The sequence below is a fragment of the Chiloscyllium plagiosum genome, chromosome 6, assembly GCF_004010195.1.
Source record: "Chiloscyllium plagiosum isolate BGI_BamShark_2017 chromosome 6, ASM401019v2, whole genome shotgun sequence".
Classification (NCBI taxonomy): domain Eukaryota; kingdom Metazoa; phylum Chordata; class Chondrichthyes; order Orectolobiformes; family Hemiscylliidae; genus Chiloscyllium; species Chiloscyllium plagiosum.
Window position 1 is genome coordinate 74246369 of NC_057715.1, and position 16427 is coordinate 74262795.

Genomic DNA, 16427 nt, shown 5'->3' on the forward strand with positions numbered 1-16427 from the left:
GATTCCACTAAATAGGCCTCCTTTAGGAAGGGCCAGAGTTGTGGAGGGGGGTGGATCCTGAGTGAAAGAGGGAGTATCAGGTCAGGAAAAGGTGCAGTTGAGTGTGTGAGGCAAGTATAGGGTCATCAGAACCCTCTGAATTTAAATAGATACTTTCAGAAAGTTCCAAGCAGAGAGAAATCGCCCAATAGAATCTTTAATTTCCTGGGCAGTTCCTACTGAACTTCCAACAATGGGGAGTCCCAAGGTCTTAATGTGCAACTTTCAGCTATGCTGGAAGAACAGGCAAGTGGCCAATGGAAAATCTGGCGACACGGTACTATTCTTCAATATTATGTTAAGATACATTGGAACAGAGCAGGAAAGCAAGAGGAGAGAGAAGTGGGATGGCAGGGAACCAAATTTTTTTGGTCACAAAACAGAGCCCCAAATAATGCATACTAAAATTGAGACTTGCACGAAGTAGATTTAAAATACTTGGCAAAAAATGAGAAATGAAGATAATTATTTAATGCAGATATATGTCATGGTTAGTACAGACTGGAAAAGGAGCAGAGGAGTGGGAACAATTGGATAACTCCTTCAAATAAATGCTACATGCTTGGCAACCCTGCCAAACAATTCCAATATTCAGTATTTCAATTGATAAAATTTTCATTACTTGAAGTCACATATATATGACATTTTGATTTGCATACAGAGGTGGTGGTGATGGATGACATAAAGGTGGATAAGTCCCAGGACCTGGTCAGGTGTACCCTAGAACTTTGTGGGAAGCACACCAAGCGATTGCTGGACTCCTTGCTGAGATATTTGTATCATCAATAGCCACAGGTGAGGTGCCGGTAGACTGGCTAACATGATGAGACTTAAATGCAGTAAGGAAAAGCCAGGGAACTGTAGACCTATAGAATACGTGAGCATGACAACAATGGTGGTGGGCAAGTTGTTGGAGGAAATCCTGAGGGACAGAATTTACATGTCTTTCAAAAGGCAAGGACTCATTAGAGATAGTAAAGTTTATGCATGGAAAATTGTGTCTCAGTAATTTGATTGAAGTTTTTTGTTTAAAAAGCTAATGAAGAGGATTGAAGATGGCAGAGCAGTGGATGTGATGTATATAGACTACAGTCAGGTGTTCGACAAGATTTTGTATGGTAGACTGGTTAGCAAGGTTAACACAGGGAGAACTAGCCACACTGATACAGAACTGGCTCGAAAATAAGAAATAGAGCTTGGTGGTGAAAGATTGCTTTACAGACTGGAGGCCTGTGACCAGCAGTCAGCAACAATGATCAGTGCTAGGACCACTGCTTTTTAGTTATTTGTATAAATAATTTTGGTGTGAACACAAGAGATACCGTTAGTAACTTTGAGGACACCAAAATTGCTGGTGTCGTAGACATCTATGAAGAGTACCCCAGAGAACAATGGGATGTTGATCAGATGGACCGTTGGGTCGAGGAGCGACAACTTGACTTTAGTTTGAATAAATGTAAGGTACTGCATTTTGAAAAGGGAAATCAAGACACGACTTATACACTTAAGGGTATCATCTGGGGGCTCGTTGCTGAACAAAGAGAGGTTGGAGGGCAGGTTCATAGTTCCTTGAAAGTAGAGTCGCAGTTAGTCAGGATAGTGTTTGACATGTTTGCCTTTATTGGTCAGTCAACTGAGTATAGGAGTTGGGAGGTCATGTTGTGGCTGTACAGGTCTTTTCCCCAGGGTAGCAGAGTCCAAAACTAGAGGGCATGGTGTAAGGCGAGAGGGGAAAGATTTAAAAGGGAGCAACGTTTTCCATGCAGAATGCTGCATGTATGGAATGAGCTGTCAGAAGAAATGGTGGAGGATGGTACAACTGCAACATTTAAAAGGTATCTGGATGGCTATATGAACAGGAAGGTTTTATAGGAATATGGGTCAAATGCTGGATTAGATTAATTTAGGATATCTGGTTAGCATGGCCGAATTGGATCAATGGGTCTGTTTCCACGCTGTACAGCTCCATGACTACCTTAAAATTATTCCTCCTGTAAACAGCTGGATTTTGTAGTATAAAAGGTTAGTGTAAAAATTGTAGCAAAAGTCATCACTACTTTTTCTGGAATCATAAATGACCAATTTCCATAATGAATGAGACAAGTAGGTTTTTAAAGTGACAGCTTTTTAACAAACTTCAACAGATCCCTGTTGGTATATTTTTCAAAATCTATCATGAGAGGTGAGTTTCTCTTGCAGGGCCAGCATTTATTGCTCACAGATTTCCTTCCTATTACCTTAGTCAGCTGTTGTGGTTCATTTCGTGTAGATAGACCGACATTACTGTTAGGAAGTTCCAAGATTTATACGCAGGACAGGAACACAGACTGCAGATTCAGGATGGTGAGTGGACTTGAAGGAGACCTTGCAGGCAATCATGTTTCACATGGCAAGTGCCCCTGTCCTTCTACATGGCAGTGGTGGTAGGTTTGGAAACTGACTCAGGAACTTTAATGATTTTCTGCATTGCAGATGGTACAGCTTACAGAATTTTTTTTCCTCAAAATATAACAACTGTGCAAGTAATATGTATACTTATTGACAAAATTGTAATTAGTACAGTTTAACATTTATAAAATCTAAAATCAAGCTTCACAGAAATCTTTACTTTCACAATGTCCAACTGAGAAATCAAATCTAATTAGCAAATTAAGTCTATCTCATTAGCACAACACAGATTTGATTACATAGATTGGAGACTTTGATTTATAAGTTACATATTTTTAGTGACATATCTGAGAAGGAAGATTGTTTTTTTTAAATTCTAAAACAAGTGCGGTAATAACTCGTCAGTATATTTCAAAGCTTTTATAGTCAAGTCTTGCTCACTGAAGGACAAAGTGCAACACATACTCCATGAAAAATGAAATCATCAATAATCTTAAAATGACCTTGTCATTTTATCGATCACCCAAAGAACAGCAATCAACAAAGCAGCTAGACAATCACTCATTATAGTCAAGATAGAAAAACACATCAGTAGGAATGGCCAAACTGTACACTCCTTTATAATGTCTCAAGTTCTATATCCAGCTCTGGTCACTGATAATCAAAGAAGAGACTGAAGCACAGAATAAGATCTTGAAGGAGGAAATATGGGGAACTTGGGTTTTTAAGCTTGAAAAAGACATGTGTGAAAGCTGATTTTAAAAGGCCAAGACCCTCAGAGTGGAAAAGTTTAGAATGTTAATTCAAAAATAAAAAGACGACAGGTTTAAAATAGGAAAAAAATTAATGACTTGTAGGATAGTAATTCTTCATTATGAACACATGGAATGAACTTGCAAATTAAATATTTGAGAAATAGTAAAGAAAAATGCACACTTGAAAAACTGCAGTTTTCAGCTTAGGCTGTCTGCATACAAGGATTTGCCCACTGAGATAAAGATACAAGTTATCATAGACACATCCTGCTTGAACATGTAGGCCCAAGTAATAAAAAGTGGAGCTTTATTCATCTTCAGGCATTGTGTCAGGGACTGCTTCAACTTTTTTTTGGGATGGTGTGGTAAAATTCCTTCTGATTTATTATGGGGGAGGTCTGCTGAGAGGTCCTTAAATGGGCCTTTGATTTCCATCAATACTTTATAACGCAAATTATACAATGCATTCTATACCAGTAAACAAGCAGGCACCAGCCCATCCTCGGTACTGTGTTCGGCATACTCCTTTAGATCTCCACTTTCCAATATAAAGGTTCTGCAAGTATTAGAAAGCTTTTCTTGTTGCAGGTATCCTACAAGAAAAGCACAATAAAGTTGTTTGTCAATAACCTATGCATTGAAGTGATATTTTAAAATAAACGATGCATCAGACATTCTAGCAGTTAAAAAAAAAACGAAGCATAGGCTTCTACTATAAAAAAAAGTGAAAGGAAATTCAGAATCAAGATCAAATCACAGATCTTTCAGTCATGATTTTTCTTCATAGGGAAATTCCCCTCTTACGAATTGTGAAAAACTTCAGCAAATGAGCTTGTTTTGAAGTACAAGCATTAGTAGCCAAAATCCATTTTTCAAACAAGACAAAAACGTATTTCTTTATAAACTACACATTAAACCATATTCAGACAGACAACATTCAGATGGAGTACAGCAGTTGGTCGGATTGTGCCATTATCCAATATATCTCGTCATATATACAATGAGTTACGTGAGACGAGAAGGTTGTGATATAGGGACAAACACTTTCACTAAATGAAATAATGCTTGCAATGCTTTCAAAAGGAGGAATCTTCTGGCTGCTTGACACTAAGCTGTTACTAATTGCTGCAATCGCATCATGACCCCACAACCTCTCCAACAACTATCCAGTGTCTTCCCCATTTCCCAAGTCTACACAAGACTTAATAGCTGATAGCTGTGCAATAAATTTATATGCTGCTTAAGATTCAAGAAACTCACCCTTGGATGTTGAGGATTGAAATTCTACCTTATACAAATCTTCATTTTGAATACATTGCTTTGCACAAAAGTAGAAATGAACTATGTACAATGAATTAATGCAGCTTTGTAAAATGTGCCATTGTCTCTCATTTAAAGATCATTTTATATGTCCTTGCCACGTAAATTATCCCCATCACATCACTCAAAATACAATTCCTTTTCTTACCAATAAGGATTTGAGCACATTTTTGAATTCGATCCATGTGACCTGAGAAAAACATCTAGCCATGCAATGATACTTATTGTTCTTAAGTGATGCCAAATTGATAGAGAACAACTTGCTTCATTTATTCTATGATGAATCTACTGGTCATTAACATAAATCAGATTAATTTCTCCTAATATGCTCTAATATTGAACATTAAAAACAAATTGGTTGGGAGTAGGTTACACAATTCTGCCCCATTTTATTCATTCTTCAATAGACTAATTGAAACTTGTATGTAGCTTTGATAACATACACAGAAATTCACTAAGTTTATCTTGGTACATTAATCTAGATCAGCAACTATAACAATCTTTAAGTGTTAGCTCAGTAGAAGAACAGTCACCTTCAAGTCAAAAGATCTTGGCTTAAGCCGTATTCTAGGTACAAGGATACAATCTAGACGGATACTTTATTTTACAAATAGAGTGCGCTATCTTTTTCAAGTTGCCAACTTTCCAATAAGATACTAAACTAAAGTCACACCTGCCCTCTTACTTGAATGTAAAAGAAACTAATATAATTAAAATAAATAGATTTCTGTTCCATATCCCACATGATTTCCAGGGTTGAGTGCGCACATTGTTTGGTACATATCTTATGTATAGTAGTAACTACGTTTCAAAGTACTTCACAATAAAACTCAAAAAATCCAAGGTTATGAAAGAAATTGTTTCTTTTGTATAGTGTTTAAAGGACAATAAAGTGTGTATTTTGCCTCTGTAAGGAGTTAACTGCAAACATAGAGCTATTTGCATTAGTTATATTTTCAGACGATGATTGGGGATGAAGAACCATGTTTTAGCAACTCTGCTGCTCAGCACACCAACCCTGAAGAGTTTCTCATATCTGCCTAATGGATGACTACTAACTTATTTTCAAGATTAAATTAATAATCACCATTCTGAGTTTCAATATTTAGTGTGGAAAATGAAGCTGAATTTCAGCATGAAAGAAGGCAGCTTCAGAATGAAAAGCTGCAAAGTAAAACAGACATCAAATGAACAGAGCCAAATTACAGAATCAATCATTTGATAACTGAGTCCAGCAGCTCCACAGCATCCCAGGATAACACTGTCATGTAAGTAGCCGATGTGGTTCATTAATAGAATTGTAAGGATAATGATTTGAAATTCTTGGTAGAGGATTCCATTTCATTTCAGGTATTTATCATTCGACTAGGTACAAAACTACCACACAAAAACAAAAATCCATCCCATGCCTTAGGCGTGATTTATACACAATATCCGCAGTCACGATGTTGCCACTACTCTTTGTAGTTGACCTTAAATGCCTGCTCCTGAAGCAGATTAAAACATCATTCATATTCTAAAGTTATATGAAGCAACATCGACATAATGTCAGAGATTGTTGGGGCTGTCAAGCACAGATAACGACCCTGTAATTCGAAAATAATTAAACCACAGCGGCAACCGCAATGTTGTACTGACTGTGATTCAATTTTATAACAGAAACTTTGAAGAAGTTACCACTGAAGGTAGCGAATTAAAACGCCTTCATCAAGAGGTAACTATAGCTGCAGCGGGTGATATCCCACCCACTTGAATCTACCACGTACTGCCCGCTGTCGGTCTAACGCCTTCCCCATCAGCGGCCCTGCGCCGCCCGGGGACAGAGACGGCCCACCGGGCCGCGTGTCCGCTCCACCTACCCAAGACGAGCCGTGCTACGTCTGACGGCAGCAACATGTTCACCGAATCAGCCCCAAGGAGTGAGGGGGGGACCGGGGAGGAGCGGCCAAGATTCCCTCGCCGTTCGCCGCTCAACCACATCAGACACTGGTCCTCCAGCTGAAAATGGCGCGTAAAAACAACGCAGCACTTCTCCCGGATCAGCATCCGGCGGAAGTCAGGCGCGGGGCAGACTGCAACATGGGAGTTGTAGTTTAGCTGCGAATGAACCGAATGGACTACACGTCCCAACAGCCACCTGGTATCCGCGCATGTGTGTGAATAGATGGAGGGGGGCGGGTCAGACCTCAACCTGTAAACTGGGAGAACGTTTACAGCGGCACCGACTTCCATGTATTGACTCATGGCCTGGGCTCGCGTTTAAATGAAGTTTGATGCAGACCCAGAGTTCAGTACGGATTTTTGTTGCTGTGAGTTCTGTTAAAGAGATATTGGCTGAACTGTGGGCGCGCACGGTGTTTGGCCATGATTTTATAAATAATCCGCTTCTGGGGTATCTTCTTATCGATCATCACAATTTGATTCGCTGGGCTCCGATAAGGGTTTCGCGCCAAGCGGAAGGTCAGCATGGTCGCTGGTTAGACCAAAACATTGTCCACCGGGAGTAGAGGCTCTTCCCCCCCGCCTCCCTCATGCAGCCCCTCCGGTTTCTGAATGACCGCAGGCTCTGCCACATTTGGGGGGTGGGTGGGGGCGGTAATATTGGTCCTTGGAAGCCATGATGTGGAGCAGCTGCTGTTAGACTCGGGTGAACAGATTTAAAAATCACACGACACCAGGTTCTAGTCCAACAGGTTTATTTGGAAGCACTAGCTTTCCCATATTAATACGTAATTTCTCAAGATAACGTAACTTTAAAAAGTTCTGGAATTTATATGTTAATGAACTGAAACTGCAACCCATTCTAAAAGATGAAAGACGTAACGTCAGTCTAGGTTTGTTCTATATATCATTTCAGTTGTGTGGCACTCTAATCTTTTGCTATAAGTTTTGTGTCTTATGGTCCTGCTCCACAGCTACCTGGTGAAGGAGCGACGCTCCAAAAGCTCGTGCTTCCAAATAAACCTATTGGACTATAACCTGGTGTTGTGTGATTTTTAAGGTGGAGATTTGTGCTCGCCATCTGACACCTCGACTTCACGTCTGCACATTCCTGATGAACTCCCCCAGGATATTCAATACGTTCCCAAACAACCTACCCCATTTCAGTCAGTCAGAAGTCATAAACAGCATTTTTAGATTACTTACAGTGTGGAAACAGGCCCTTCGGCCCAACAAGTCCACACCGACCCGCCGAAGCGCAACCCACCCATACCCCTAAATTTACCCCTTTAACCTAACACTACGGGCAATTTAGCATAGCCAATTCACCTGACCCGCACATTTTTGGATTGTGGGAGGACGGGGATTGTGGCAGACACGGGGAGAACGTGCAAACTCCACACAGTCAGTCACCTGAGTCGGGAATTGAACCCGGGTCTCTGGCGCTGTGAGGCAGCAGTGCTAACCACTGTGCCACCGTGCCGCCCATTTAATAGAGATGGTGGAAGAAAGGGGATCTGAGCTGGTGAGAACCACATGTTGCCTCTTTTACAGGAGTCTTACCATACTCAGTGTCACTTAAAACCATAAGTGGAAAAGGACAGCATTCCTTGGGACCATGGATCCCAGGACTGCTAACTCTATGGACCAGAAGAATCAATGGGAGGCATTGGCTGTTGATGCTGCCTGTCTGACAGCCAACCAAAGTCAGATTAATGATGAGTCCCAGGCCACAGATGAAGTTTAAAAGTCAACTACCATAAATACTGGAAATCTGAAATAAAAACAAAATGCTGGAGAAACTCAGCATGCTGGAGAAAGAGAAACGGTGTAAATGTTTCAAGTCCAAGATGACTTAAATGATGATAGCAGGGTAGGGGGTTCAGCAGTAAAGGTGTGGTTCCCCACCTCCATGTTGACTTCTTCTATCAAGCACTAAACTTCCTTTTGCAAAGCATTGATTGATTTTGTCTTTAAGCATGGTATTACTGGAAAAGGTACTCCCAGAACAGTAAAATGTCGTACTGAACAGAGGACAATTTGTTGGTAGTGAGGTCGTAGATTTGTTTGCGAGCTGGTGTGTTTTTCTGCAGATATTTCATCACGTTGTTAGATGAAGTGCCTGCGGTGAAGCATTGGTGGTCTATCCTGCCTTGTATTTATGTGTCTCTGTTTCTGGTACTTCTGGTTCTGTATCTGAGTGGTTTGTATATGGGGTCCAGTTAAATATGTTTATTGAGTTCTGGTTGGAGTGTCAGGCTTCAAGGAATTTTCTCGTGTCTGTGTTTTGCCTGTGCTGGGATGGTTACATTGTCTGTGTGGGTGGAAATGAGAGAGTACTTGTCATGTCTGGCAGTGACGAACTGATGTTTGTGCCATCGTCAGTTTTCTTCCTGTTTGTCCTATGTTGATAGTGACTGCGATAGTAATTTGGAATTTGTGGCCAGTGGTGGCTTGATACATGATGTCTTCTTCAGACTTAGTGTCAGGTAAAAGTATTCTGAGGCTAGCACAAGTGGTTAACAAATAACTGAATATCTTCTGGAGTATTTGTTGTGAAGGCACAATCATCCATGAACAAGAGTTGACCTAGTAGCTGTTTATTTATTTTGATTTGATTTGTTGTTGTCATATGTACCTAAGTACAGTGGAAAGTTTTGTTTCGTGAGCAGTTTAGTAACGTTTGTGTAAGCCTTGGGCATTTGGAAGTTGATGGCCTTGCAGTCTGTCCTGAATTAAATGTGTACTCTGTGTTAGAATCTTTGAGCATGTACTGAAACATGACTGAGAGTTGGAGCCAATACAGAGCCTAACTTGGTGCTTTTGATGACAGGAAAGGCATCTGATGCCATACTCATTTGGATCATGTTGACCACCATGCCATCGTAAAACCAGTGAATGACATTGATCATCTTTTGAGACAGACCTATTCTACTGAATCTTCCGTAGACTTTCCCTGTTTGTTTTGTCAAAAGCCTTGATCAGGTTAATGAACACTGTAGAGAGGAAGATATGGCCAAGAGACAAGAACTGGAACACAAATTAGCCATAGAAATTATTGATATCCTGAAGCATATCACTTGAAGATTCTCAAAGTATCAATGGATTTTAGTTGAGGCACAATATCTGAGTTTCATTTCTTAAACAGAAGGAATAAGACTGGCTGCACCATAATGACCAAGATATGAGCAAACTTCAAGATCAAGTACATAATTTTCTCAGATCTTGTATGTCTGATACAAACTCACCAGCAAAGATTGCCAGATGCCATTGCATAAGATACTTGCTGCCAGCTCAAAAAGATGAAGGACTTAGAGGGGATGAGAAGGAAACAAATACAATGGGGTGTGGTGGATGGCAGTTTCAGGAAGGTGGGCACACCACAGGTAGATGTTTGGCAGCTAGGAATGGTAGGAGAAGTAGTCAGGAGTCTGCTATAGCTATCCTGATTTCAAGCAGGCATGCTGTTTTGGACACCGTAATGGGGAGGTGGTCTCTTACAGGAGTAAAGCATTGACAACCAGGTTTCCGCTAGAGTGACTGGCTCTACTATATTGAGTGGTTCGTCAGCTTCTAAATAATAGGAGGCAGAGACGTGTTTCAGCAAGACATCAGATTGAGTGTTGCCTTGCTGGTGCTACAGTCAAGGATGTCTCTGGAGAGGGTGCAGATTATTCTGAAAGGGGAGATTGCAGCAGGAGATCATCATGCATTTTGGTACCAACAATTTTGGTAGGCAAAGGGCTGAACTTCTGCAGAGTTAATGTAGAATAGAATCGCAAATAAAACTAGCAGGAGGTTAAAAAGTAGGTCCTTGAGGGTAGTAATGTCTGGGCTATTGCTAATGCCTTGTACTAGTGAGAGTAGGAGTAAGAGCATAGAGCAGATGAATGCATGGCTGAGGAGCTAATGCAGGAAACAAGGATTCACATTTTTGGACCATTAGCACCTCTTTGGTAGAAATGACTTATACAAGAGGGACACGTTCCACCTGAATTGGAAGGGGACCTGACAGGTAAGGCAGATGAACTTAGGGCATGGTTGGGAACATGGAACTGGAATATCATAGCTTTACGGAAATGTGGCTCAGAGATGAACAGGACTGGCAGCTTAATGTTCCAGGATACAGATGCTATAGAAGGGATAGAAAGGCAGGCAAGGTATTGGTTGGGTGGGGTGGGTAGTAGGGTTTTGGGTTAGGGACCACATTACGGCTATACTTAGGGAGGATATTCTTGGGACATCATCCAGTCAAGTTATACAGGTAGATGTGAGAAATAAGAAAGGGGTGATCACCTTATTTGTACTATAGAACTCCCCAAAAGGCAGCGGGAATTTGAGAAGCACATATGTAAGGAGATCTCAGATATTTGCAAGAACAGAAGAATTATAATGGTAGGGGGTTTTAACTTTCTAAACACAGACTGAGACTATCAAAGTATTAAAGCTTAGCTGGGGAGGAATTTGTTAATGCATACAATAACATTTCTTATTCAGTATGTGGATGCTCCTATTAGAGAAGAAGCAATACTTGACCTTCTGTTAGGAAATAAGTCACAACAAGTGAATGAGATGTCAGTGGGGGAGCACTTTGGGGCTAGTGATCACAATTCTGTTAGGTTTAAAATAGATATGGAAAAGGATAAAACTGATCAAAAAGATAAAGTCTAAATTGGAGTAAGGCCAATTTTGACAGTTTTGGACAGGAACTTTCAAAGTTGATTGGGGGAGGTTGTTCACTGATGAAGGGATTGTTGGGAAGTGGGAGGCCTTTAAAAATGAGGTAATGAGTTCAGAGACAGTATTTTCCTGTTAATGTGAAGGGCAAGGCTGGTAGGTTAGGGAATGCTGGATGACGAGAGAATTTGAGGCTCTGGTCAAATTCAAGTGGAATCAAATGAATGCCGACAGGAACAGAAGGGCAGTACACTAAAAGAAATCAGGAGGGCAAAGAGATAGAGTTGAGGAGAATCCAAAGAGATTCTATAAGTACATTAAGGGCAAAATAGTAACTAGGGAACGAATAGGGCCCCTTAAAGATAACGTTGCAGTCTATGTGTGGAAACACAGGAGATGGATGAAGTACTAAACGAATATTTTGCCTTGGTATTTATTGTGGAGAAGGCCCTGGAAGCTTGGGAACTTGGGGAAATAAATTGTGATGACTTGATAACGAGACTCCAGAGACATTATGTTCGTGTTAGGGTAAAGGGCAAAGCTGGTAGGTATAGAGAGTGATGGATGACTAGAGAAATTAAGGTATTGGTCAAGAATAAGGAGGAAGTCTATGTCAAGAGTAGGTAGCAGAGATCAAGTCAAACCCCAGAAGAGTGGAAGGCCTGCAGGAGTATACTTAAGAAGGAAATCAAGAGGGCAACAAGGGAACGTGAGATATCTTTGGCAAATGGGGTCAAGGAGAATCCAAGGGGATTCTACAAATATTTCAAGGACAAAAGGGAAACAAGGGAGAGAATAGGGCCCCTTAAATATTAGCAAGGCTGCCTGTGTGTGGAACTGCAGTAGATAAGTGAGATACTAAATGAGTATTTTGCATCAGTGTTTATTGTGGAGAAGGATACGGAAGATAGAGAACATAGATAAATGAACGTTACAGAGGAAATGGTACTGGACGTCTTAAAATGATTAAAGGTGGATAAATCCTCTGATCAGGTGTACCCTAACTCTGTGGGAAGCTGAGAAATGATTGCTGCACCCTTTGCAGAGATTTGTATCATCAATAGACACAGATGAGGTGTCAGAAGACTGGAGGTTGGCTAACATTTAAGAAAGGTGGTAAGGTAAAGCCATGGTACAATAGACCGGTGAGCCTGACATTGGTGGTGGGCAAGTTGTTGGAGGGAATCCTGAGGGACAGGATTTACATATATTTGGAAAGGCTAGGACTGATTATGGATTGTGAACGTGGTTATGGTGTGGGAAATCATGTCTCTGATTTGATTGAATTTCTTGTAGAAGTAACAAAGAGGATTGATGAGGGCAGAGCGGTGGATATGATCTATATGGACTTCAGTAAAGTGTCCAACAAGGTTCTTCATAGTAGACTGGTTAGAAAGATTAGATCACATGGAATACAGGGAGAGCTAGCTATTTGGATATGGAACTGACTTGAACGTAGAAGACAGAGGGTGATGGTGAAAGATTGCTTTTCAGACCAGAGACCTGTGACCAGCAGTGTGCCACAAGGACTGGCGCTGGATCCGCTAATTTTTTTCATTTAAATGATTTGGATTGAACATAGGAGATATATTTAGTAAGTTTGCAGGTGACACCAAAATGGCAAGTATAGCGAAGGACAGCGAAGACGTTATCTCTGAACATAACAGGATATTGATCAGATGAGCAATAGGCTGAGGAGTGGCAGATGGAATTTAATTGAAGTAAATGTGACATGCTACATTTTGGCAAGGCAAATCAGGGCAGGACTTATTGGTAAGGTCCTGGGAGTGTTGCTGAACAAAGGGGAAACTTTATTGCTGGAACAGCACAGCAGGTCAGGCAGCATCCAGGGAACAGGAGATTCGACGTTTCGGGCACAGGCCCTTCTTCAGGAATGAAGGTTCATATCCACCGCTCTGCCCTCATCAATCCTCTTTGTTTCTTGAAAGTGGAGTCGAGGGAATATAGGTGGTGAAAAAGGTGCTTGGTATGCTTTCCTTTATTGGTCAGTGCACTGAGTATAGGAATTGAGAGGACAGGACATTAGAAAGGCCACTATTGGAATACTGTGTTCAGTTCTGGTCTCCTTGCTATAGGAAGAATGCTGTGAAACTTCAAAAGGTTCAGAAAAGATTCACAAGAATGTTGCCAGGATTGAAAAATTTGAGTTAAATTGAGTGGCTGAATAGGCTGGAGCTATTTTCCTTGGAGCGTCGGAGGCTGAGGGGTGACCTTATAGAGGTTTGTAAGATCATGAGGGTCATGGATATGATAAATAGACAAGGTCTTTTCCATGGGGTGGGCAGTCTAGAATTAGAGAGCATAGGTTTAAGGTGAGAGGGGAAAGATTTAAAAGGGACCTAAGGGCAATCTTTTCACAGTCAGGGTGGTGTGTGTATCAATTGAGTTGCCACGGGAAATGAAAGAGTCTGCTACGATTACAACATTTAAAAGGCATATGGATGAGTATATGAATAGGAAGGGTTTAGAGGCATATGGGCCAAGTGCTGGCAAATGGGATTAGATTATTTTAGGAAATCCGGTTGGCATGGATGAGTTGAACCAAAGGGTTTGTTTCCGTGCTGTATGTCTCTATGACACTCTGTGAAAAGAGTTCATATTACAGAAGGGATAATGCTGGAGGTCTTAAAACACATAAATGTAAATAAATCCCTGGGACCTGATCAGGTGTTTTCCAAAACTTTGTGGGAAGCTAGGGAAGAGCTTGCTGGGCCCCTTGCTGAGATATTTGTATCATCGACAGCCACGGGTGCGGTATCAGAAGACTGGAGGTTGGCTAATGTGGTGCCACTATAAGGTTTTAAGGAAAAGTCAGGGAGCTACAGACTCGTGTGCCTTACGTCAGTGGTTGGGTATGTTGTTGTAGGAGATTCTGAGGGACAGGATTTACATGCACTTGGAAAGGGAAGGACTGATTAGGGATAGTCAATATGTCTCATGAATTTGATTGAACTTTTTAAGAGGTGACAAAGAAGATTGATGAAGGCAGAGTCGTAGATGTTGTCTATCTGGACTTCAGCAAAACATTTGACAAGGTACCACATGGTACACTGTTTAGTAAGGTTAGATCACATGGGATCCAGGAGGAGCTAGCCAATTGGATACAAAATTGGCTTGAAGGTGGGAGATAGAAAGTGGTAGTAGAAGGTTGCTTTTTGGACTAAAGGCCTCTGACCAGTGGTGTGCCACAAGGGCCAGTGTTGGGTCCACTACTTTTTATCATTTATGTAAATGTTTTGGATGAGCATATTGAAGGCATGGTTAGTAAGTTTACAGATTATATTGAAATAGGTGGTGTAGTGGACAGTGAAGAAGGTTACCCCAGAGTACATCAAGACCTTGATCAAGTGGGCCAAGGAGTGGCAGATGGAGTTTAATTCAGATAACTGAGAGATGTTGCATTTTGGTTAAGCAAACTAGGGCAGGACTTATACAGTTATTAGTAGGACCCTGGGGAGTGTTGCCGAACCAAAAGACCTCGGGGTGCAGATGCACATTTCCTTGAAAGTGGCATCATAAGTAGACAGGATGGTGAAGAAGGCATTTGGGATACTTGCCTTTGTTGATCAGAATATCAAGCATAAGATTTGGGATGTCATGTTGAGGCCGTACAGGACATTGAGGACACTTAAAATACTTCGTACAATTCTGGTCACCCTTCTATAGCAAAGATGTTGTCAAACTTGAGAAGTTGCACAAAAGATTTATCAGGATGTTTCATGAACTGGAGTGTTTGAGTTATAGGGAGAGGCTGAATAGGCTGAGGCATTTTCCCCTGGAAATGAAGGTTTGTAAAATCATGAGAGGCATGGATAGGGTGAATAGTCAAAGTCTTTTTCCTGGGGCGAGGGAGTCTAAAACCAGAGGGCACAGGTTTAAGGTGAGAGGGAAAGAAATAAAGACTGACTTGAGGGGTAACTTTTTCATGCAGAGGATGGTGTCTGTTTGGAACGAGCTGCCTGAGGAGGTGATGGAGCCGAGTACAACCACAAAATCTAAAATGCTTCTAGATTACTAGGAAGGGTTTCGAGTGATACAGGCCAAATGCTGGCTCATTGGACTAAGTCAGATTGGGATGTCAGGTCGACACGGACAAGTTGGACTGAAAGATCTGTTTCCGTGCTGTATGACACACTCTCTGTTAAGCATTTTTAGGGTTGATCGAGGGGGTTCAGAGAGGAAATTCCATGCTTGGGATCTAAAATGTTTTACAGTGGTCTTGAGGGGATTATTAGGAGACTTATTTGTTTTTTAAAAATAAACTGGAACTGTAGATCTGTGTTGACCATATAGGATTGTGTTAATCAAATAAAAGCAGTTCTTTATTTTCAATAAACTATGATCATTCATTGGGCCTTGAAAACCAAGCTCCCTGATGTAAGCATCCAAGCCTACAATCTTTCCATCCATGCTGAAACTCTTAAAGATCTCTTTATGGTTTCAAGACTCATTGCTTACTTAGCAGGTTTCCAATCTTCTGGTCACCATAATTTTCAATTTGTCTGAAACCATGCTGCATGTGTCCCAATCTGCATCAAGTTCTACTCACTCAGAACCATTCCTCACCAACTTACAATTAAAGTTTAAATATCTTTTTGGTGGTAACTAACAATTTTATCTCTACAATCTCTTCCAGTCTTGTATTCACCAAACCCCTTTTCTTCTTATTTTGCTCTTTAACATGCCCCACTCCCTCCTTTTTCTCTATCACCGCCCAAGTACCATTTGTGACAAACCTCTTTTTAAGAATGGAAAAGTAATAGGATGTGGCATGTGGCTGAGGCTTGAATCGTGGCGTAAAGAAAGGAGAAAGATAAAATAGTGGACATGGCAGGAAGGGGAGAGGAAAGAAGGGGAAATTATGGAGAGTGAAGTAGAGAGACTGAGTAGAAGGGAATTGGAAGTGCAGTTGGGAGGAAAGGAAGTGATAAAGGAGTGAAAAGGGAATAATTGAAAGCATAGAGTTAATCAAAAGTATTAACAAATTATTTCTTCATGTTCATTTTAAGTTATTGCTGTGCTTTAGTTTGGCAAATAGAAAAGCAGGCTTTTTGCTTTCCTTAAGAAATGGTTGCTAAGGAAAGAAAAAGGTTTGGTGGTGGACAAAGAGTGAAATGGAGAGTTGGAAGGAGAGACAGAAGGGAGATAGATGAGTGAAGCTGTTTGGATGCTAATACTTCATCTGATTGATATGTACAGTACTTTTAATACTTTGATTCGTGGCAAGGGTGGAACTTTGACCAACTCTGGAGTTGTTTGATGAAATGTAGGAAATGTTTTTGCATC

General features: G+C 41.0%; 2 protein-coding genes across 4 annotated transcripts in view; one reads left to right on the forward strand and one right to left on the reverse strand.

Annotated features, from left to right (window-relative positions):
* Positions 1-6607, reverse strand: part of npat (nuclear protein, ataxia-telangiectasia locus) — a 42932-nt gene extending 36325 nt beyond the window's left edge. Inside the window, exons 1-2 of the mRNA XM_043691844.1 lie at positions 6362-6607; positions 3657-3775 (exon numbers count right to left, since the gene is read on the reverse strand). Of these exons, the coding sequence (XP_043547779.1) occupies positions 3657-3775; positions 6362-6548 (306 nt within the window). The 5' untranslated portion in view covers positions 6549-6607. The remainder of the gene's footprint in view (positions 1-3656; positions 3776-6361) is intronic.
* Positions 6608-6669: 62 nt separating this feature from the next.
* The window catches only part of atm (ATM serine/threonine kinase), a 165957-nt gene continuing 156199 nt past the window's right edge, over positions 6670-16427 (forward strand). For 2 of the 3 annotated variants that reach the window (XR_006311919.1, XR_006311920.1), the window contains exon 1: positions 6703-6811. The gene's annotated coding sequence lies outside the window, so the exon portion shown is untranslated. Of the gene's footprint in view, positions 6812-16427 lie in introns of all 3 variants that reach the window. The other variant, XM_043691843.1, reaches the window with a different exon arrangement.